At 40.1% G+C, this 24,141-nt stretch overlaps 1 protein-coding gene across 1 annotated transcript in view; it reads left to right on the top strand.

Moving 5' to 3' along the window:
* Positions 1–427: 427 nt before the first annotated feature.
* Positions 428–24,141, top strand: part of rasgef1ba (RasGEF domain family, member 1Ba) — a 142,260-nt gene continuing 118,546 nt past the window's right edge. The window contains exon 1 of the mRNA XM_037531317.1: positions 428–754. Coding sequence (XP_037387214.1) covers positions 686–754 — 69 coding nt within the window. The 5' untranslated portion in view covers positions 428–685. The remainder of the gene's footprint in view (positions 755–24,141) is intronic.

The following is a 24,141-nucleotide window of genomic DNA, read 5'->3' as shown; positions in this document are numbered from 1 at the left end:
GCCTTCATGAGTTGAACTATAATCATGAAAGCAAACCTCCATAGTGCTGTGACCTAAACATACTGAGTGAAGGACAGTGTATTTATGTTGAGTCTTCTGTGTAATTTTCAGCTTTACAGAATAACAGATCATCGCCTTGATTTATCAGTCTACTCAGGCTTTAGCAGGATTTGTACAGTAGTTCGTGAACAAGCTTTGATTATTTTTCTAAACGAATTCTCCTAAACCAGTAAAACTAACGGTGTCCTGCCTTTACTAAACGTTAGTGAGGCCGAATACAGACGCTGAATTACTGTGTTGTGTCTTTTTATTCCCTTACATCTCAGCCCGGGCTAAACCGTTCAGCCCCGCCCCCTTCTCCTCACACCGGCACGCGCACGCCGCACGCTAAGCTGACAGCCTCATTCAGGCGGTGAGTGAGACCCTCAGAGCGCGGGCGGACTGTGAGTCTGTGATTCAGCCGCAGAGATTCAGACCTGTACCTACTCGAAATTCAGCTCGTCTTCGGTTTGAGACGCCGAAGAGGTTGATGGGGAGGAGAACTGGTGCTGAGCTGAAACTGGAAGAACAAAGAACCCCACTGCAGAACCAAAAGAGAACTACCTGCAGCTCAGAGAGAACCGAGGAGAGCCGCACCTGCCTCACCTCGCTCTTCAGCCTGTGAAGCGACACCGCGGACACTTTTATGGCAAAGTTTCTGGCCGAGCTGCTGGGATGTACTCTGCCGGAAAAAGGCGCCTCTCCTCTGTTCGAGGTAAGAGAGCCGGTGAAGCAGTCAGAGCTCACAGGTGTCCTCTGTCCCGCCGCGTGCAGCAGTTTTAACCAAGCAGCAGCGAACAGAATAACATGTCAACGGCAGGTGATGGTTACTTTGCCGAAAGCGTAGCTAGCTCTGCCGCCTGACTAGCAAGTCGCGATAAACTCCTTTAAATTATTCAGAACCAAAATCTGAAGGTCTGAACGCGGTTATCTGTGCCCACCATGTTTTCTTCAGTTCATCTACATCCTCAGCTCTTCTCTAAGCCCCGCCAGGCGAGCTTGTTGTAATTAAATGCTGACTGGAGGGAGCCAGCAAGTGAGGGAAGAAGCTCGGAGTGAGTATTTGGGTATTTGGGTCAGTGTGTCAGAAACACTTCACCTGCAGTGGGACAGGAGATGCTAGCTGGGATCTCCCTCCTTCTCTCAGGCTTCTCTGAGAAAGGTTGCTGAATCAGTCCCTCACATTTCTTTAATGACACACATTACTTGGGTTGCTTCATTTAGGCACGAAACACGGCGGTGGAGAGTAATCAGCTTCGTCTTTTCATGATGTTAATGGAGCTTTGGGCAAATGTTGGACAGGTTGAAGGACAATGTTACGATAATGACGTGTCACCTTTTGTAAACAGTGTTTAGTTCTGATGGAGGAGCCCTAAAGGTTTATCTGCATTACTTTTAGCACTTGATTATAGGATTTGATCATCTTGATGCATGATGTTGGGTTGAGTCAGCAGCCTTTGAGTTATTGCTGCAAATGGTTGATATACAGTAGATACACAGGTATCTATGTCTCTGATACTGTAGTTGTCACAGCAGGTGACTTCAATATGTTTAATCAGGCTTTAGATTAACATGTTGCATCTTTGTTAAACACACATGCGCGCACACACACACACACACACACACAATCTAAGCCGCTTATCCTTCTGAGCCATAGTGGGGTGCTGGAGCCTATCCCAGCTGTCATTGGGCAGAAGGCAGGATACACCAGTGGACTGGTCGCCAGTCCATCGCTGGGTGGACAGACAAACACATTCACACACACACGCTCACACCTAGGGGCAATTTAGCATGTCCAGTTGACCTGACTGCATGTCTTTGGACTGTGGGAGGAAACCCACGCAGACACATTCCACACAGAAAGGACTCTGGTCGCCTGGCCGGGAATCGAACCCAGGCCCTTCTTGCTGTGAGGAGTATATGGAGTCATCTACAGCTCTTCATCATTCTGGACACATCTAAAAAATGTAAAATATTCACACCTTCCTACAAATGAGTTGAAGTCTTTGAAGTTGACGTGTTGTAACATTAAATTAGAATAATACAATAAATTTGTGAGCAAAATTGTTTTGAAATACACACACATTTGTATTGTGCCATCACACATTCTCTGTCCCACTAAACTGGAGTTTCTGTACGAGTTTGTGTGTTGTTCTGCCCTCTCCACCTTCTGGTTGTTTGCTGGTTTTCTTCTGCTCCCGGTATACTCTGTTCTCTTTAAAATCCTCCTGGACAAGATTTTTCATCAACCAAATCAGTTTGTGAGTGTGGAAGGGCTGCCACTGCAGTATTAAATCATTTCTGATATGTGTCACTGATGGTCGTAATCCATCCATAACTGCAGCTACAGTGAGTAAAGAATAATTGCTGCACAGCTTTGCTCAGAGATTAGAGTCCAAGCTGTTATATAAGAGAAAATTCTGGCTGCGTCTACATGAGGCCATCAGATCAGCCTTCTCTTCATAATCCTGTAGTGCCTCTGTCCTTCATTGTTGACTGTTCAGTATCCCTGTATCGCCTTCTTGCTGTCTCTCTTTCACTCTATCTGCCTCTCTGGCATTTTACTTTGAGGTTCTGCTCACATAACTGTAATGATCTGTCTATAATGATCTGTTGAATTTGTAAATGTCATATGTTTTGTCTTTTAAAAACCCCAATGCACCAAAAACAGCATTGACAATCTATTTTTTTTAATAAAGCAGAAGTGTTATGATGAAAACACTTATAAAACATCTCCACCAAGTAACGTTACTGTGGATGTGATAGCTGCAGAGTAGCAAACTCTGGCTATTAGGTAGGCGTTTGGTGCGGGCCATAAATGAAAAATATGGAAAAAGAGTCTTGGCAAAGAGCAGCTGCTACTGTTTTTGATTTCTAACAGCTGCCTGAAATTTGTTTATTAGACTTCCACTCATTTTCACAGTGAATGATATACCTACAACTTTCAGAAAGGCTAGTGCGATGTTTTCTTCTCTTGACAATAGTGCCACCCATTATAAAACTGATTGGTTGATTCCACTATCATTTATTAATTATGTCAGTGGTTAATCAAACTCACAAGGCCTTCTATGCATCTCCTGAAGTCCTTACCAATTAGTGAGCTAGTTTGGGTTTGGATCCATCTACTTAGAATCTATGGAAAAAAACCTACTTGGCTGATTTTCCACTGGGCCTTTAATATTTTTTGTTTAGAGTCAGAACTTTACAATGTAGCTTTCACACAGAAATGTTTATGTTGCAGCAAACAGTATTATTTGAGTCTGTTTTCAGACAGATGCATGTAAATCCACTGTTTTTTTAATAAAATAAAATTAAGCAAATAGGCTAATTACAATTAATTGTGATTAAATACACAAAGGAATGTGATTAGTCACATGTAATTATTTTGTTGATTTCACAGCCATATTAAAATATGCAGTGCTCTATAATGTTCCAATGATACAGACAGTCATTCTGACAGATTTTAGTGGACTGTCTGGTCAAGCAGCAGTGCTGATCAAAATACACTTACATCCATACCTAATGATGCTACTGTGTATTTGTCTAGGTGAGTGGATGCAGGCAGGGTCACTTGGGCTATGGAGAATTTTGGATGTGGCCTTGGCTCTGCTCTGGACCTCATTAGCACCCTGTAGTCCCTCGTTTGGCACCCACCAGGGGTCTGCTGTGTATAACACACAGACACACACACACACACACACACACACACACACACACACACACACACACACACACACACACACACACACACACAGAGAGAGAGAGAGAGTGAGTGCATGTACACATGTACAGTTGGGGGAGGAGCTGGTCTGTTGCCAACCATCTCCTCTGGCTGTGCTCTGTCCTTTGAGTAACCCTAATAACTGTTCTTCCCCACCTTTCAAAGTAACCACAGTTTCCATCTATTCATCTTTATACTTATCTCTTTTACCTCTTTATCAACTTGGGCTACACAATGTATCACGTCTTAAGTGTTTTGAGTGTGTGGATGAATTGCAGCATTCACATGATCCAACAAACATAAATGGTTTTGGTCAAAAATAATGCCAGCCTATATTTAACCGTGTCACACCGAGTACTGACTGTGTCTTTGATATATTGGAAGGTGAACTGGATTATCAGTATGTAGCAATGTAATTGCAATATATTGGTAATTAAACAGAATTCTAACCAGAAATTATATGAAGTCATTTATTAATTGATCATTGGTGCGGGGTAGTGAAAAGCAGAAGTGAAGCAGACGTCTGGTAAAATGATGCAAATGTGCAATTAGTTCAGTACAATTTCTTTTTGTTGACGAGCTTTCAGACCAAAATGTGTAAATATATACTTATGAAAATAATATGATTAGTAAAGGAGGCTGTGTCAGACACTGACACATTTATTTTTGACCACAAAGTGGAAAAGTGAATATTAATATGATAAAACATAGATATGACATGTAGGATGTTTTTGATGGTTTGTTGTATAAAAGTACAAAAACTGTTTTAATTAAATATGACGTGACATGGCCTGCTCTCATCATTTACCTTGTACAGCTTAGTTGCAATACTGCATTAAAACCAACCCTGTTGTGTGGAGAAAGGCTAGGCTAGAAAGGCTAGGTCTCTGGAAATTTCTGATTGCAATCAACATTTTCAGATGTTGCTATGCGAGAGGATGTGAAGTACCTACAGAAGACCTAAAGCATGTTCTACTTGACCCTGTTTTACTACATAAAGATCTGTGATACAATTGATTAGATTGTAACCTTTGCTCACCTTTCTGCTGTGAATCTCTATGAATATAAGTTTAGAGATACTCTTTTCACTGGCTGTGGTATTGCAGTCTGTAACTTCTATAGATGTATTTACATTAAATGACTACACTGGATTATTTGTCTTTAACTCAACCTTAACCAGGGGATTTTATGTTGCATAACCTGTCACTATGCAAACTGAGCTGTGTTGTGTTTTATTTTTGTTGTTAATGCATACCAAGCTTGAGTCAGGTGTCACACATGCTTGACTAAGAGATTAGCTGGATCTGAAAGCAGAGTTATTAATATGCTAGTTTATGTGGAGTTATGTGGCAACTGTTTGGGATACTTAAATTAGGAGATACAGAAATAAAGATTATGTAATACTGCAGCTGGTTTGACTGTAATTAACCACAATAAAGGTTTAAGGTTAGAATAGACTAAAGTCTGAAGTTCTGTAGTGATCATACGAGAACCATAGATCACTCAGAAATATGTATGTGGTGCATATGGTTAAATATGACTGTGTGGCAATGCTGTAAAGCCACCATTTGCACCTTATTGCTCTTATGATTAAGGGGAGTTATAATTAATAACTTAAATGTTATCTGGCATCTTGTCATGATGGGTAAAATGTGTTTGTAATCATGATGGCTTTGAGGAAAGTAGGTATATGGATGACTTTAAGCAGAGGAAGCCATGGGATTATGGATCAGAATAACACTGTGATGGGTATTGTTGTTTGTGTATGTCCTCTGTCTTGCTTTTAAACTTGATGTCTTCCTCTGTGTTAGTTTTTGCTGTAGCATCCATGTTGATCTGGACCTAATTACACCTGTCAGGTAATTGACTTGGCTGGTGGAGGTGGATGTAAACCTATAGACAGGACAGTGCTACCAAGAACTCTCTTTTCTAGGTGATGCATATCCTTTAGAGCACAACTGTAGTATTTTATACTAAACCCAGTTCGCCTCAGAAAGGCCTGGTAATTAGATGTGCAGTAGTACTCCAGGACTAGGATTGCGTGTCTCTGAACTATCCCAGGGAGGCTCCCAAGGTAAAATAGAATATATTGTAATAAGTTGTGAATTATAATGTCTGTTATATATAGCATGTTGTAATATATTTACAATACTTTGGTTTGTAGTAGCAATTCGTTTACATTAGCAGTGGGCCTGCTGTCAACTGTGACAAAATTCAACTGCTTATTTTTGGTTGTGAATCCATAAACATTACAAAGCATAACTCAGACTTAGTTTTTAAATTTGTTAATATCAGTGAGACTCACCCAGAGGTTTCTGAGCTTTGAAAACTCCTTCTCAGGCCATTTTCAGTCAAGTATTCCTCCTCCAGTTTCTAAAGCAGTGTTTGGAATAGGAGCTCACTGTTTGGTGAGAAAACGTCCTGGAACCGAAACCTCAAAAAGCTGACCCAAAACCGTATCTCAGCCCATTGTCAAACTCTGCATGTTTTCCCATCTTTACTAACAACCAAGTCCAAACCACTGTATGGCATATAAAAACTGAAAAACATCTTTTTCTCTACTCCTCTGATGTCTTCCAAGAAATCTGTAGACAGTTTCATTGCTGTCTTTTTGCACATCTCTACAGCTTCTCAAAATGCAGCTCTGGTGCAGCAGTGTGACAGTTCCCAAGGAAAACTTTTAGTTCAGGGCCAGTTTGCTCCTTAAAACAATATGGCTTCACTCATTCTAATACTTTCATCCTTCATCCATCATTTCTTTGGAAATTCTGTTGTAGTATAGGCTGTGCAAAAGTTTTAAAGTAAACCTTTTATCGCCATCCTTTTCAAAGTGCATTATTTTTCCATGTTTTAGCTTTATTTTACAAGATATTCATTGTTCCAGGCTGGTGTTTACTCCTGGTGTTAACTCTTCTCTGGGTTTCCACGAAAGAGCTCTTGTATTATTTGTTAAAAATTTCATCCAAACTCTTTTCTAACTTACACATCACTGCACTGTGTCTTTAATGAAACTGAAGAGCGCAACATTTAAAGGTGCAATGTAAATGTCTTTTTCCTCCTACATTTTTATAGCGCTAGATGTGCATGTTCAAGGACAGGGTGTATACCGAGATCCCCTTACCAGCATAAAACAGCAGTATATGTGTCTCTGCGTTTCCTCCCATCTCTGCCTGCTTTCTGATTAGCATATTCCTCATGTACTTGTGCATGCATTTGCATACTGAGGTGTAACCTCTGAAGACTAGAAGCAGTCTGCTGACAATATTGGCTGCAAGTGACCTTTAGGATATTGAGCTGTTTTATACAGCACTGTACAAATTATTGGTGCAAAGCTTCAACTCTAATATTCTAGTCTATTTTTGGACTTTGGGTTATTAGATCACTGGGGAATCACATGACTCACTATGTTAGTGCCATTTCACTTTTTTGTGTGAGCAAGCTACTTAAGCCATGAGCGTAGTTCAGGAATTGTCACACCTTATGAACGCTTAATTCTAGCCCCAAACAAGACATATGCTACAAATCATACCTGATATAATGCTCTTGAGAAAAAGGTTTCAAAGCACAGGAACCTCTTGGTAAATCTGACTGATAATATTAACACATTTATAAACTAACTCTGAATTACATTTTGTGATGTTTGTGTGTTCTCATAATCAAAAAGAAGCAGTTGATTTTATCACAGTTTGATAGAAGGACCACTGCAAATGTAAACGAATTCCTACCAATATACATAGAGATGTGCACACTGAATAGTTAAGTGTGAGAATCCAAATAAATTTGGTCAGTTTCATGTTAATTCAGGAAGACGTTCATGGTAGTGATGAATATATTTTGGCAGAAAAGCTATAGGTAAGTAGCAAAAGTCTGTTTCAATGGCGACTTTAGATGTACAGTTTTATGTACAGCTTGACATGATAAAGCTCTCATTTCGTGGAGAAAAATGTTAGTTGGAAATCTGAGAACAAAAAGGCCATGAATGCACTTTTTTTTGCAAAGTTATGTTTTTCACTTCCATATTCACAATAGCAGTTTAGTGTTAGCTGTCTACCAAGTAGCGTGCTTTCATGTATGGGGAGGACCTGAATGGTTAATTGTGCAAGCCATGCAGCTTGTATTTATAGCATCAGCACTTTTTTTGGCTCTTAGTGCCATTGTTTGAAAGCAGTGTTCTCCTTTGAAGCTTCACTGTGTTTCAGAAGGTCCAGTAAGTTTCCTATTCAGTTTCCAAACCACACTGTGTTTGTAAATTAGTAATATGTGAACCATATCAAATCCCATGAGACTGTTTTACAGAGGAGACATTTTTTTTCTTTTTGAATTAAGTACTACCCTTGAACCTTTGAGCATGTGGTGTCATAGGATATTTTTTTCTCCTCCAGTCTTGTTCTTTATAGCAAACAGATATGATACAGAGTGTGATAATATTATTATGTATGATCTAGTATAATAACATACTGAGAATTAAAATAAATAAATAAAAAAGCAACAATTTAAACAGTAAATAAGAAATATCAACAGTACAATCTATATTATCAACATTAACAACAGAGGTGACACAAAGGTACAGAAAAGACAGTCCCATTCACCATAACCTACTCCATTTCAACACTGTAGCACATCCCTAATAGCTGGTTTAGTGTAATCCAAGAACTCATCCCAAACTTGATGAAACTGCTTAATCTTTGTATTATCTAAATAAGCTAAATAACCTTTCAAGGGGGTGATATAATATAATGTTTTATACCACTGAGTTATACAAGGTTGTGTAGATGAAATCCAACTGACCAGGATGCATTTTCTTGCAACAGCAAGGAGACCCCTAATCTGTAAATCTTGATCTGCAGAGGGTCCATTAAATGACGCTCCTAGAACTAGGACTAAGGGGTCAAAAGGCACAGATACATGTGAAAACCTCTTAATGTCAGAGCAGATCCGACCCCAGAACTTGTAATGTGGAACATGTAATGTAAGAGCTTGCCCTTGTTTGTTTGACATTTAGTCCATAAATCTGATCTCGTTGGGTCCAGTTTTTTCAGTTTCTAAGGGATGATAAACAGTCTATGGTCAATCTTAAACTTTCTGTGAACTGGTTGGAGTTAAATCAAAAATGAATACGGATCAGAATCTCCTCCCACTTATCATCTTGGATTGCCATGTTAAGGTCCATTTCCCATCAGATTCTGCCGGAACTAGTGTTTAATTGATTTCCCTTGTTTAGAGGGATGAAGTGTTCAGGTTTAAGGCCAGAACTTCTAAATTTTTCTGTTTTATTTAAGTTATGCTTCTGGGGTATAATTGAATGAACATAACTCCTGATTTGTAGATAATGGGAAAAAGTCATGTTGAGAGATTTTTGATTCTTGTTTTAATTCCTGAAAAGACATAAAGTGATCTCCACGCCAGAGGTCACCTATAGAAAACACTCCTCGGTATTCCCACTGTTTAAAACCAGAGTCTGTAATACCAGGAAGAAATTCTGGATTCCCACAGATAGAGGCGAAAAAGCTTATCATGCTTAAAGTGTCTTTTTATCTTGGCCCAGACTGATAAAGAATTAAATAATAATTTATGTTTTCCAATGTATCTCTGCCACAGCTCCCTTCAAAAAGATAATAGGCAGGTAATAGGCGTAGGACTGCATGCATGCAATTCTGTATCTAACCTCAGACACTCTACATCTTTGGCAAACCACTGTTTGATGAAATTTAAGTGGGCTGCCAAGTTATAAAGCTGTATGTTAGGTACACCTAGTCCACCTGAGCCTGCTGGGAGTTGCAATTTCCCCGGTTTGAATCTAGACTTCTTTCCAGCCCATATAAGGTCATGAATAATGGAGTTGAGCTGCGTGATATCGGATTTTTGAGAGAGGTACAGCTATCATTTGTAAAATGTATAAGATCCTGGGCAAGATGCTCATTTTAACTTTCATGTTCACTGCCTAATAAGGATAAGGGGAGACATGCCCAGCATTGCAGATCACTTTGAATTTTCAGCGTGAGTAGAGGAATATTATGCTTAAATAAGCTATCGAGACAAGTTGGTATCCATATGCCAAGATAAAGTAGCCCACTGGGGCTCCACGTGAATGGTAGCGAGTTCATTGGATCGTTCTGACCTACAGATCTAATTGCTTCAGTTAAAGGTTCAATAACAATACTGAAAATTAAGGGTGCCAATGGGCAACCCTGCTTAGTGCCTCTCCCAATGTTGATCGGGTCCAAGCGCTGGCTATTGGTTATAATATGAGCAACAGGGTTCTTATACAGTATCCAGATCCATCTAATAAAGTACTCCCCAAAGCCAAAATGATCTAATAAACTAAGCATGTATCCCCATTCCACCCGGTCAAAGGTTTTTTCTGTGTCTAACCCAAGCAAAATAGTATCTTCTTTAACAATTTAAGCATGTTGTATGGTATTAAGTATGCGTCTAACATTGTTGAAGGAGTGTCTCCTCTTAATGAACCCAGTTTGGTCTGTGTGAATAATACTGGGCAGTATTCCCTCAAGCTAGGATTTTTGCTAAGATTTCAACAGACATTACGGTAATGGGTCTGTATGAAGCTGGATCTTCTGGATTTTGTCCTTTTTCAAGATGAGTGCTATATTAGATAATCTTAGGGATGGTGGGAGAATTCCTTTATCAAATGCATCTCGGTACATGCGAAGCATTGGGGTTTTAACTACGTCTAAAATGTTTTATAAAACTCTGCGCTGAACCCATCTGGACCTGAGCTTTTATTCCTGGGGACGGATTTAATTGCTTCTATTAACTCACTTTCTGTAAGTGGATCATCCTAAATTAATTTGTCATCCTGTTAGATGTGTTTTAAAGCAGGTGAGAGTCGGTCTAAGAAAGAAGACATTAAAGTATCAGAGTTGGTACACTGTGTACACTGTGATTTACATAGATTTTCATAAAAGACCAGATGTCCTTATTCAGAGTTTTCTTGTTCTTGTGTTCATCCTTAATTGCCGCTATAAAAGTAGAATCTTTTCTCCGTGATATAAATCGAGCAAGATACTTCCCTGGCCTGTTCCCATATTTATAAAACCCATGTCTAGTGTACAAAAGTGTTGTGCCGGCTTTCTGAGTTAGTAAAGCGCCAAGAGATACACGTGCTGCGGCAAGTTTTTTTGCTATGGTTTTTCCTTGATTAATTTGTTCTCTAATTCAGCAATTTCCCTCTCCAAATTAATCTGGGCCAGATTATCTCTTCTCTTTTTTGGGAGAATCAGGAGATTATTAACCCTCTAGCGTAAACCTTAAAAGTTTCCCATATCAAAGAGGGATCTGTGGATTCTGCATTCTTAATAGACAGAAATATGTTGAGTTCTTTTGTAATATAACTGATAAACTGATGGTCCAAATAAGCAGGAAATTGCTAAGATCGCAGCTGAGGTTCAATATTGGTATGAGTGTATACTAAATTTACTGGGGCATGGTCAGAGACTACAATATTCCCAATCGAACAATCAGTAATGTTGTGTGTCATACTACTATCTGTGAGGAGATAATTCTAGAAAAGGTTTGATGCACAGAGGAGTAATATGTGAATTCCTTTCCCTTGGGGGTTTAAGCCTCCATACATCTATTAGACCAAATTCACAACATATTTCTGAAAGACCAGTCTATTTATCGGACTGAGACGTCTGAGTTTTATCTAATGTATTGTCCTATACACTGTTTAGGTCCACGCCCGGTATGATATTGCTACAAGACCAGTCCCTTAACTTTCTTATATAGCTTCATGAAAAAGTTGATATCAAAAACATTGGGAGCATAAACATTAGACAAAATCAAGGCTTCATTATATAATGATCCCTTAACCAAAACAAAACGACCACCCAGATCTTTTATAGTCTCCTCAATTGTAAATGACAGATTTCAATGACAGATGTTTCATTTTCTCATGCTCCTTGTCACTGAGGTGTGATTCTTGTAGGAATGCATACATTGGTGTTTCAAGTAGTCCAGGATCTTCTTTCTTTTAATAGGATGAATTCCTCTGATATTCCATGAGCAAATCTTCGTATGACCAACATGTATTTTAGCTTTAAGTTAGTAATGGAAACGCATAGTATCTGGGGCTGCCATTAAGTTTCACACAGACTGTAGGGATTTTATACAAATGTAATAGAACAAAACTACCTAACAGACTGCTGAACGTCGGGTCTTTTAAACTGCTTAAAGCAAAACCTTCACTCCAGCAACTTTGACCATGTGTGCCTTTAACCCTCTTGTCGCTTAAATAATGCGAGCTCATTGCCAATATAGCGAGTCTGGTGCCCCTCATAGATATACAATTTCCCCCAAACAAACGAAATTAATAAATGATTAAACTCTCAAAACCCTCTATCCATTTCAAACATGGATCAGACTAAGTGATCACTTCTCTTCAGAGCAGTCTTATAAGTAAAACAACTGATTTAAGTCATTTGCCAGTCTTACTTGGTCGCATCGAGGATATCCTGAGCTTTCCGCAGAGAGCGGCAGTGTTGTTTTACCCTCATGTGTGATCTGTAATGTGGCGGGGTACAGCATGGTGAATCAAATAACTCTCTGGTGTAGTTGCTTTTGAATTTGGTCATATTCCTTCCATTTCCTCGAGACTGTCCTCAAAGAACAGGACCTTTGTCCGGTTTAATTCTATGTTTTGGTGCTCGCGCGCAGCACTGACGGCTTCTTTAGCAACGAAAGCGTAGAATCTGACGAGGAAGAGACGAGGGTGGTCAGCCTGCTGGCGATGTATACCATGGGCACGCTGCAATTTCAAAATGCCCTTGTTCGTCTCCATAACCAGTACCTCAGGAATCCAAGTTTGAAGGAAATCGACAGGGGACCCTCCGTGCCCTCAGGCAGACCGATGATTTTCACGTTTTTTTCCGTCTTCCCCTGTTCTCGAGGTCGTCTACTTTCTCTTGAAGAGCAACAATAGCATTTTTGGCTTTAGCGATGGCTTGGGCATAGCCCTGTTCTTGTTCTTCAATGGAGCTGATCCTAAATTCGGTTTCATTAACTCTTTTGGTAAATCTCTAACATCAGCCTGGAGATTGTCAACAGATGCTCAGGCTTTTCATCTAAGAGTTTGCCATTTTTTGCAGAGAATCTTGTGCAATCTGAGAAGCCAGAGAATCTGCAACGCCTCGTTTACCATCTTGGGTCAGGCCTTTCTGCTTAGCTGCTGCTCAAGTTTTGGTGCTCGTGTTTGACTTGGATGAGGCTTCGGTAGACCCCACACAGCTCATCCTGAATTTATTCACAGAGAATACTGAGATTTATAAAAAGGGGAATTATAACAAAATAAAAATTAGCTGCGAGAAGCTCCAACACTTACATCTGTTCAGTTCGTGCACGTGCACATCACCCGTCATAGGATATTTCTAATATTTATGAGAGTTTTGTGATTTGTAAGCAAACCAATATTAAATAAAATGCAAAGATATTCAGGATTTCTTAAAGATTGGTGATGATAAGGATTTTTAGTAAGTACTTATTAGTGCTGCAGTATACATTGTTTATTAATTGTTATTACAACTATTGCCCTTTATAGTAATAACGTTATAGTAATAACGTTTCAACACACATATATCATTTAGTTAAAAATAATGCAGGATTTGTCCACATGAAATCAAGGATTTCTTAATGTGTTTTAGCACATTGTAAGTTATGTTGTGATCGCATTGTGCCTGCAATATAAAACTTCTGTGTTGTACAGCTCTGGTGCAAATGATAGACCGGATGAAGATTTGCCAAGAGGTGCTACAGCAGAACTGTTGAGAGGTTCTCTGCCCATTTTCTAAAATACTAGTTGTCATAGTGACAGAAATATGTCAGGTGCCGTGTGGCATTTTTGCAAAAAGTAGATGACAAAATAACATTTTTGACTGATGCTGATAAATGAGTTGGTTCAATTATAGTGTACACCTGTCATACTGCTAAGCAGTTTGAAAACTGACATGAGAGCAAGTGACTGCTTGCATGGATTTAATTCATACATTCATGCCTGTCCTGAATCCCCTGAAATGATTTCCGATGTGTAGAGCAAGTAATGTCGTACATTCATTTCCATGTGTGTTCTGTGGTCTTGGGTCGTTTTTGCAGTATTCTGAGCCATGACTGTCACTGTAATTTTCTGATGAAAGGCCTTTGAAGGGCTTATCTCTTTTTGTCTCTTTTAAAGCTGTTAATTGACCTTCAGTGTCTTTTATCTGAAGCAATTTCCATGTTAATGACAGATATTTGACTTGAGGGTAATGGATCACTCTGTCTTGGAAGCTGTAGCTTTCGTATGAGATTTATCCTGGATGTCTATGGGTAATTGAGCAATTATGAAATGCAAAAGAAGCAAAACTGATGTTTTAATATAATAGAAAGTATGCTTTTTTTTCTGTAACTATGACCATGACTGTTATTGTCTTGACCTTTGGTAGGTAAATATATTGTGGTAGTTTATCAACCACATTTATTGTTTGTGTAGTGCGATTTATAATGTATAGTTCTATTCTGTATCTCAGTGATGAGAAACCAGCCATTAGGGGTGTACTTTGTGTACTTCTGGTGCCGGTCCCAAGCTCGGATAAATGGTGAGGGTTGCGTAAGGAAGGGCATCCGGCGTAAAACTTGTGCCAAAACTATCATGCGGATCACAAATATGATTCCCATACTGGATCGGGCGAGGCCCGGGTTAACAACGACCACCTCTGGTGCTGTCGACCAGCAGGGTGCCGGTGGAAATTGGACTACTGTAGGTCGAGAACCATCAAAGAAGAGAGAGGAGGAAGGCGGGTTAGAAGGCAGCGAGAGAGAAGGAAAGGCAGGAGTGTGGAGGTTAGAGCAGGGACTCTGAACATAGGGACAATGACTGGTAAAGGCAGAGAGCTTGCAGACATGATGGAGAGAAGGAAGGTAGATATTCTGTGTGTCCAGGAGACCAGATGGAAAGGAAGCAAGGCCAGGAACATTGGAGGTGGATTGAAACAGTTCTATCATGGTGTAGAGAGGAAGAGAAATGGAGTAGGAATAATCTGAAAGGAACAGCTTGGGAAAAGTGTTCTGGATGTAAAGAGAGTGTCAGACAGGATCATGAGCTTGAAGTTGGAGGTTGATGGTGTAATTTTGAATGTGGTCAGTTTATATGCACCACAGGTTGGTTGTCAGTTAGAGGAGAAAGAGGAATTTTGGAGTAAGATGGGTGAAGTGGTAGATGGTGTCCCAAGAGAGGAGAGATTAGTGATTGGTGCAGACTTCAATGGACATGTTGGTGAAGGGAACAGAGGGGATGAAGAGGTGCTGGGTATGTATGGGGTGCAAGAGAGAAATGCGGAAGGTCAGATGGTTGTAGATTTTGCAAAGAGAATGGAAATGGCTGTGGTGAACACGTATTTTCAGAAGAGGGAAGAACACAGGGTGACATACAAGAGTGGAGGGAGGTGCACACAGGTGGATTATATCCTTAGTAGGAGATGCCACCTAAAGGAGACTGGAGATTGTAAAGTGGTGCCAGGGGAAAGTGTAGCAAGGCAGCATAGGGTGGTTGTCTGTAGAATGAGATTAGAAACAAAGAAGAGGAAGAGAGTGAAGACAGAGCCAAAGATTAGATGGTGGAAGCTGAAGGAGGAGGATGGTTGCAGGCAGTTCAGGGAAAAATTGCAACAGGCCCTTGGGGCAGTGAGGAGCTACCTGAGGACTGGGAAAATACAGCTAGGGTGGTGAGAGAAACTGGCAAGAATGTGTTGGGGGTTTTGTCTGGTCAGAGGAAAGAAGACAAGGAAAGTTGGTGGTGGAATGAGGAAGTCCAGGAGAAGAAGGCAGCTAAGAAAAAGTGGGATAACCAGAGAGATGAAGGAAGTAGGCAGGAGTACTGTGAGGCTAGTCGCATAGCGAAAAGAATTTGGCCAAGGCAAAGGCTAAGGCCTATGATGAGCTGTATGAGAGGCTGGACAGTAAAGAAGGAGTAAAGGACTTGTATCGTTTGGCTAAACAGAGAGATAGAGCTGGAAAGGATGTACAGCAGGTTAGGCTGATAAAGGATAGAGAGGGAAATGTACTAGTGAGTGAACAGAGAGTGATGAGTAGATGGAAGGAGTACTTTGAAGAACTAATGAATGAGGAAAACGAGAGAGAGGAGGACAATGGGGGGAGAGATAGTGGATCAGGAAGTGCAGAGAATTAGTAAGGTGGAAGTGAGGACAGCTTTAAAAAGGATGAAGAATGGAAAGGCAGTTGGTCCAGATGACATACCTGTGGAGGTATGGAGATGTTTAGGAGAGAAGGCAGTGGACTTTTTAACCAGGTTGTTTAACAAAATCCTGGAGAGTGAGAGGATGCCTGATGAGTAGAGAACTGGTCCCCATTTTTAAGAACAAGGGTGATGTGCAGAGCTGCAGTAACTACAGAGGTATAAAGTTGATGAGCCACACCATGAAGATATGGGAAAGAGTTGAAGCAAGGCTAAGGCGAGAGGTTCAGATCAGTGAGCAGCATTTGGGTTTCATGCCCAGAAAGAGTACCACAGATGCTATTTTTGCATTGAGAGTGTTGGTATAGAAGTACAGAGAAGGTCAGAAGGAGCTACATTGTGTCTTTGTGGATCTAGAGAAGGCATATGATAGGGTACCAAGAGAGGAACTGTGGTACTGTATGAGGAAGTCAGGTGTAGCTGAAAAGTATGTTAGGGTGGTGCAGGACATGTATGAGAATAATGAGACAGTGGTGAGGTGTGCAGTTGGAGTGACAAATGGTTTCAAGGTGAAGGTAGGGTTACATTAGGGATCAGCTTTGAGCCCCTTCTTGTTTGCAATGGTGATAAAAAGGTTAACAGATGAGGTCAGGCAGGAGGCTCCATGGACCATGATGTTTTCAGATGACATTGTAATCTGTGGTGAGAGTAGAGAGCAGGTGGAAGAGAATCTGGAGAGGTGGAGGTTTGCACTGGAGAGAAGAGGAATGAAGGTCAGTAGAGATAAGATGGAATACATGTGTGTGAAGGAGAGGGAGGCAGGTGGAAAGGTGAAGATGCAAGGAGTAGAGGTCGCAAAGCTGGATGACTTCAAATATCTTGGGTCAACCATCCAGAGCAATGGACAGTGTAGAAAAGAGGTGAAGAAGAGGGTGCAGGCAGGATGGAGTGGGTGGAGACGGGTGTCAGGGCTGATGTGTGACAGAAGGATAGCAGCAAGGGTGAAAGGGAAGGTTTACAAGACAGTAGTGCATCCTGCTATGATGTATGGTTTGGAGACTGTGGCTCTGTCTAAAAGACAGGAGGCTGAGCTGGAGGTGGCGGAGATGAACATGCTGAGATTTTCGTTGGGAGTGACAAGGATGGACAAGATTAGAAATGAGCAGATCAGAGGGACAGTGAAGGTAGAGCAGTTTGGAGATAAAGCCAGAGAGGCCAGGTTGAGATGGTTTGGACATGTGTTGAGGAGGAATAGTGGATATGTTGGTCAAAGAATGTTGGAGATGGAGCTGCCGGGTAGAAGGAGAAGAGGTAGACCTTAGAGAAGGTTTATGGATGTAGTGAAGGTGGACATGGAGATGGTTGGTGTAAAAGTAGAGGAGGCAGTAGATAGGGCAAGATGGAGGCAGATGATCCGCTGTTGCGACCCCTAAAGGGAGCAGCTGAAAGAAGAAGAAGAAGAATGCACCAGTTACATTTGAGTACCACAGTTCTGCCAGCTGGTATGCAAGTCGTGGCTTAATTGGATTCAGGCTTCATTTTTACCCATATTCCTCTTTACACCATAATTGCAATTATAGGATTTTTCCTTAAAGGAATGATTCACCCATATTAAGCTGGTTTACAGTGAAAAATGCTAATGAGATGATGCTAACTGCAGCTCTACTGACTTGCATTTATAATTAGCAATGTTAGCATGTTTAGATGGTGTATGCCTTTAAGGTATTTACACAGCAAAAGCTCTGGTTTGTTTCCACAGCCTAATCTCGACAAACAGTGCTTCCCTCTGAGACCTCCTCCTCTTCTTGGTGCCATGTGTCAATCTTCTTTGCGCCTCGTTAGTCATGAACAAAAGCCCAGGCCTGGGCCGCCTGTGTTTGGAATCATCATTCTCTAGGTCTCAGAAGAGGGACATGTCATTCACTCATAACAAGCTAATCAGAGAGGATCTCGGCGCTGTGGAAAGGAAAGCGAGGGAATTGATGCTATAAAAAAGGTGGTTTGCCAAAGAGATTTTAATTCACATTTGGCTTTCCAGCTATGGCTTTTCCTCTGTTTCTCATTCTCTACAGCTCTCTGTCTCGATGTGGGGTTGCTTGAACATATGGAATTTGTGCATTTGATAGTATGAGGCTAATTTGCATAAAGTCTAAGCTTCATCTTTTGTATTTGTGTGAGACCTAATAAGCCACAAGGGGGCTCTCTTCTTTCCTAATTTATTCCCTTAGTCTCTGTTTTGAAAACACAGCAAATCACAAACAAGGCTTGGCCATAGCTGTCCTGTTGGTTGATGTGAGATGATAATAGTGAGATAGAAAATTATATCATGGCCGCACATGACCGATATGTGCTTTGGATTAGCAGTAGCTTTCAGTCTGTGTCAAGCTGCTAATCCACCAGCTTCCCTTGTTTTTGGAATAACCATCCAATGCAGTTATTGAATGAAACCATCAGTCTTTTCTTGGTAAGGAGAAGGAAAGTCACAAATGAAACAGAAAAATCTTATATGTGGCTTAGGCTTAGGCCTTCCCCTTATAGATTCCTGCTGTTGTTTCCTGGAAACTGTTTATGCCAGTTGGCCATCCCTTCAAGACCAAGATCAATGTCATGGTCTGCTTGCCAGTATCTGATAAATGACCGTCAGTTTCTCCACCTCTCATTCCTAATTCCTGACGAACAACCGCTAGTTTGTCCATTGATCTTTTGTCATCAGACGATGGCCACAAATAGTGCAGCTGTTACTGCTTTCTGGACTGCAGTGTCATGCCCTGTCAAGGGGACATTCACAGCTGGTCAGGCCAAAGGTAAGCAGACACTGTTAGAACATCAGACAGTCTGTGAAGCGACCTATCCTGCCATAGCTCATGTCCCTAAACTTTTTGGCATCCTTCAGCAGATAAGATGGATGACCACTGGAAAGATCTGGGGCTTCAGTACATCATAGAGCAGGCAATGATGCAAATAACCCTTTAATCATGCGAAGGGATTCTTAGAGTGTTCATGTTTCAACAAGCCAACAACCATTTAAAAATGTTGAGCCTGTAACTTGAGTGTCAGTAATACTGCAGTACTCATGCAGTACCTCATACTATACACTACATGCTAAGAAACATCCAACTTTCATGCATATTGAATACAGATTAATAGTACCAAGTTGTACTTGTCCAGAAGTAGTATGTCAACTAGGTCCATTTTACGTGTTGATATATTCATTTAATGCTATGTATTTAGATGTAGCGATAATGGCCCTATTTTAACATGCTGTTTTAGTACTGTAGTAAGACGTTTTAGACACAGCCACTGCAGTATCTTGATTAAGATGGCGATAAGGATTTTTGCTTAGTGAAAAGCCCAGAGGAGTGCTCAAAGTCCTGTTGTACTAGGTTATATTCTGGTTTATCCTTTTGGAGGCACATAAAATTCCACCAGTTGATAGTATGTCAGAAGCTTTTCTTGCAAAAGTGTTGCTTTGGGACACTTTTAGCCTAAATTTACTCACCTTACTCACCTTACTAGTAAGGCCAAAATGGGAGAAGCATAATCCAGAGGTCTTCACATACAGGCCTCGAATCCAGTTTTCAGTTCTGGATTTTCTAATCATGTATTAAGTGACCAATCAGTTATTTCTGCAGTTTTGTTAAGTACCAGTGATTACAAAATCTAGCACATGAAACTGGATTCACAGTTAAAGACATTCGGTCTAAACAATCAGTAGGTCTTCCCAAACTATATTATCATATTTATCAAATTGCAGAAGCTAGTAGCCTGTCTGAGCCGCTGGTCCTTAACAGACATTCTAAGCAGAATCCTTATGTTGTCTGCAATCCCTCAACAAATATGCCTAGGCTCCTGTGTATTCCCTCAGTGTCTCATTCCCATGAATAGAAATGAGTGTGTACTCAATCCCTCAACAAATGAGTGTGTGCAATGGAGAAATGCTTCTTTTCCTCTGTGGAGATGAGCTGTAATCACATGTATGTTAAGTCCTATGGCTTTTGGTGATCATGAGTCTTTTACAAATAGGGGTGAAAACTATCATGAGTGAAGCTAACATGGCACTGTGTTTAATGAGAGATTTTAATGAGTGAATTCACTGGACAGAATCTCCGCTCTATCACATTGCTGTCATGTCTAGTCACTTGGTAGGTGATATGAGCAGGCAGTGCAGTGCGGCATAATAACAGTTATTATTTTTTAATGTGTTTGATGGCTAAGACTGACTATTTAGCATGTAACTGAATCTGCCAACAAACCTAAGCAAACAAACAAACAAATTTTTTTTTTTTTGGTTTTGAGAGGGTGGTGACAAGTTAGTTATGAGCACTGTGCTGTAACTTTCATGCACCCTGCCTAAATTTCCACAGTGTTGTCTTTTCTAAATGTTATCACGCTTGTCTCATCGTAAATGACAATCTAAAGTTTTTTGAGTATCTGTAGATGTTCATTTATTTGATACATTTTTTACTTAAAATGAATGCACTACAGACAAAGTATAGCTCTACTTAAGCCCTGAGACAGTGCAGATAATAAGTTTTAAATAAATGTTTTATATCTCGTTTATTATTATCACTAAATATTTTTATCAGATTCAAAACTCATAAAAAAAAATACAATAATGGCATTATATACAACCCCAATTCCAATGAAGTTGGGACGTTGTGTAAAACATAAATAAAAACAGAATACGATGATTTTCAACCTATATTCAATTGAATACACTACAAAGGGTACAAAGTAAATATTTGCAAAAAACAATAAAGTTTATCCATTTAAACATTAAATATTTTGTCTTTGTAGTGTATTCAATGAATATAGGTTGAAAAGGATTTGCAAATCATTGTATTCTCTTTTTTATTAATATTTTACACAATGTCCCAACTTCATTGGAATTGGGGTTGTATATTAGCCATTGGCCACTCCTAAATGTCGGCATCAGCATCAGCCATTGAAAAAACCCATATAGACGCCCCACTAATTTACATTAATATGTCATAAAATGTTGCGCAAACAAATAAATTGTCTGACTGTTTATTTCAAGTTGGGACCAAACATTGGCCAGTTCCGCTCTCAGGCACCTATTATAATGTACCATTGAGGAAACCTTTTTATGGAGCTCAAGGACAGCCAGCAAATGAAAGCACAGACTTCATTTGGGGGTGAAAATGATGTGACTGCATTGATCGCATGGCTTTATTCTTGCAGGACATACTTTGCTAAAGCTCCAGATGCTGGTTCATATTTGACCATTTGACCCTCTGTGTCCTTGTCATTTGAGTCGTGTGTTGATTGGACCTTCTTTGCGCTAATTTGTTTCTGTCAGGGTTTTGATTGACACTTGGAATTAAGGGGTCAAAGATTTCACGCTCCCCAGACCAGCATATCATCTGAAGTGATAGCGCACAGAATATAGAGGTTTTCTTTCTCCATTTCTTTGAGAGTGCACCAAATCCTAAATGGACCTACATTTTGTAGATGCTTCAGAGGGTGAATACGTTTTTAAAGCAATAATTTGGCAAAAATGTAATTGAATATAAATTAATAATCGAGATCTTACTCAGTGCCACAGGCCTGTAAGACATGGCCGATCCCCTCTCTCGCCCACTCTTTCCCAGTGAGCCTGCCCTTGAGAAAGGCGGCAATTCCTTCTCAGCCCTGTGTGCTGTGATGATTATAGCTCAGAAGTGTTCCTATACAGCCTTTGACCATTTGGAAGCATAAACACTCTTTGAATTTCTTCAAAGATCATCATAGTGAATTTTTAATGAGTTTTTTGTGTGCCGTTTCTTTTTTATCCTACTTTACTAAAGATACTGAATATGCTTTTTGAATAATACTGTGATTAATATTTGATGCAGTATTTGGAAAACAAAAAAAATTACTGTTTAACTGTTCATAAATGGAGTGAATAATCGCTGTAGCAGTGGAAAGTGTGTTTTATGCAGGTAGTAATTGGTGCAGGAACCAGTGGGTGTGTCTGGGTGTGTCTGGGTGTGTCTGGGTGGGTGGGTGTGTCTGGGGGGGCGGGATTTATTTGTTGCATGTTTACACAAAGTTTGAATACAGTATCAGCATTTAATGTGTCAAAATCTAATATACTGAAAGGAAAATGATCTTTAATGAAAATGTAACTACAAATTATTCCTACAAGTTCATGCCATGAACTCAAACCCTTACACTCCAGCAGCTATTTCTCCCAGAGGCCTATTGCTGTCAGGAACAGTTTGCTACTGGTGATTAGTATTTAGCTTGATAAACAGTATTTCTTATTTAATTTACACTGTAGTTTATTTATTTATTTGTTTATAGCAGCTTCCTAATTTTCCATTTAGCTAGTAACTGTTTCAGCATAACTTTCACACACCTGTCAGTAGGTTCATTTTTAATTTTCAAGTAAACCACAGACCAAGTAAACTTCTTCCCCCATTTCCAGATCTTTCATTTAATTAGTTAATTACTCTGGTTAGGGCTGCAAGATATTGACACAATACCATATTACAATTATATTTCTATGTATTGTGATTATGACACACCTTCCAATATATTGAAAACACATTTGTGAACATTTAATGTGATAATTAAAGATAAACGTGAATAACTTTTGACCAGTGTTACTGATGTTGGTTCAAACTTTTGAGTGCCTTGATTCATCCAAACATCCAAAAAATATCAGTGTGTTCACAGCACACAATAAAACATTCAGTGATTAGAGGTTAGAGGCTCGTCTGAACATTGCACACAAAATCAGATCAGCCCTTCTACTGCAGCCCTTTACTCACATTTTTATTGTTTGAACAGAAAAGTGAAATTATTTTGCTATTAGTTTGCTAATTTGTACATAAGTGTGTGTGTGTGTGTGTGTGTGTGTCACGTTTTAAGCATGGTGTGTGAAAACAAACAGAGCTTCGTTTTGTCTCCCACTGAGAGCTAATAAAGTGAGAATTAAGAGTGTGCAGCTGAGTCTGTTACTGCCTGCAACCCACAGACTGCCCACCAGCTGCATAAACACACACACTGCTCATCCTGAGAAAAAAGATGCCTACCATAAAAAACATAAAAAAATGTACATATAGTCTTCATTCATGCCTACAACATGCACACAAAAGTGCACACACCTGTCCAATTACTGCAACACCTCTGAATCATGCGGTCTCTTGTTTGTTCACTCACTCAAACCCCCCTTCCCTCAGATCCCACACACCTTTCCACTTCAGTCTATTCAGATTTTCACCAACACACTCTGACCCTCAGGTCTGCTGCAGATGGGGCTCCCGGCTCCTAAAACAGATGAAACACAACTGAAACAACCATAAGATGCAAGCGATCATTGTCTTTTGCTGTAAATTTTATATAATTATTTATATGTAAATTTATGTTTGCATACATTTACATTTACATTCACTTTTCATTCTGCATCAACCATTTTATGGCTGTACTTTTTTGTTGATTCGATGTCAAATAATGATAGAAACATGGCATAAGTAAACATATCCTGATAAAATATTCTCTTTTCCACTTGCAAACACAAATGTGGTGATACAAGTCCACAGATTTTCACTTTTTAAAGATTCTCTTTGTTTCTTCCTCAGTTTACTGTGTAAAGGGCTTTTCAGTGGATAGTTATTTAAAGAATCTTTTTTGGAAAAGAGACGTGTGAAACCTCATCAAGTAAAGGTTATACACCTATTGGAGGCTGAATGTCCAAGCCCCTGAAAGAGCATACAGTATGCTACCTGGAAGAACAGCAAAACAGTGTTTCTGAGACTCTTGTGATAAAGCAGACACACTAACAGGAAGCTGAAGTGGCGCCCCATAAGGGCTCCTTTTTCTGAAAGGATCTGGTTGCCTAGTGACGGCTTGCAGCCTTGGACGCGTGTGTATGCAGGCCAGTGTGGAGGATCTATGTCGTTCTCTTTTGTGACTGCTGCCTGAGAGGCTAGCTAACCTCTCCAGGTAATGAGGAGGAGCTGTTATTATGTATATGCTAGCATGTGTGTACTGCGTGGGCTTTTAAAGAGGCGTATGATGTGGGGTTGTGAAAGTAAAAGCATTCGTCAGGTAATGGATGGTGTGTATGTGTGTGTGCAAGGTTGAGTGAGTTGCCGGTGAAGGGTTATGACGCACGTTTCATGGGCTAGAAGCGTTCTCCAGCCTGGAGAGGTAAGAAAACCAAGGTGATCTGATTAAATATCGCAGGTGG

This window comes from Pygocentrus nattereri, chromosome 20, assembly GCF_015220715.1.
Source record: "Pygocentrus nattereri isolate fPygNat1 chromosome 20, fPygNat1.pri, whole genome shotgun sequence".
NCBI classification, from domain to species: Eukaryota; Metazoa; Chordata; class Actinopteri; order Characiformes; family Serrasalmidae; genus Pygocentrus; species Pygocentrus nattereri.
Note: the sequence above shows the minus strand (reverse complement) of the source record. Positions and strands in the feature narration are given on the sequence as shown.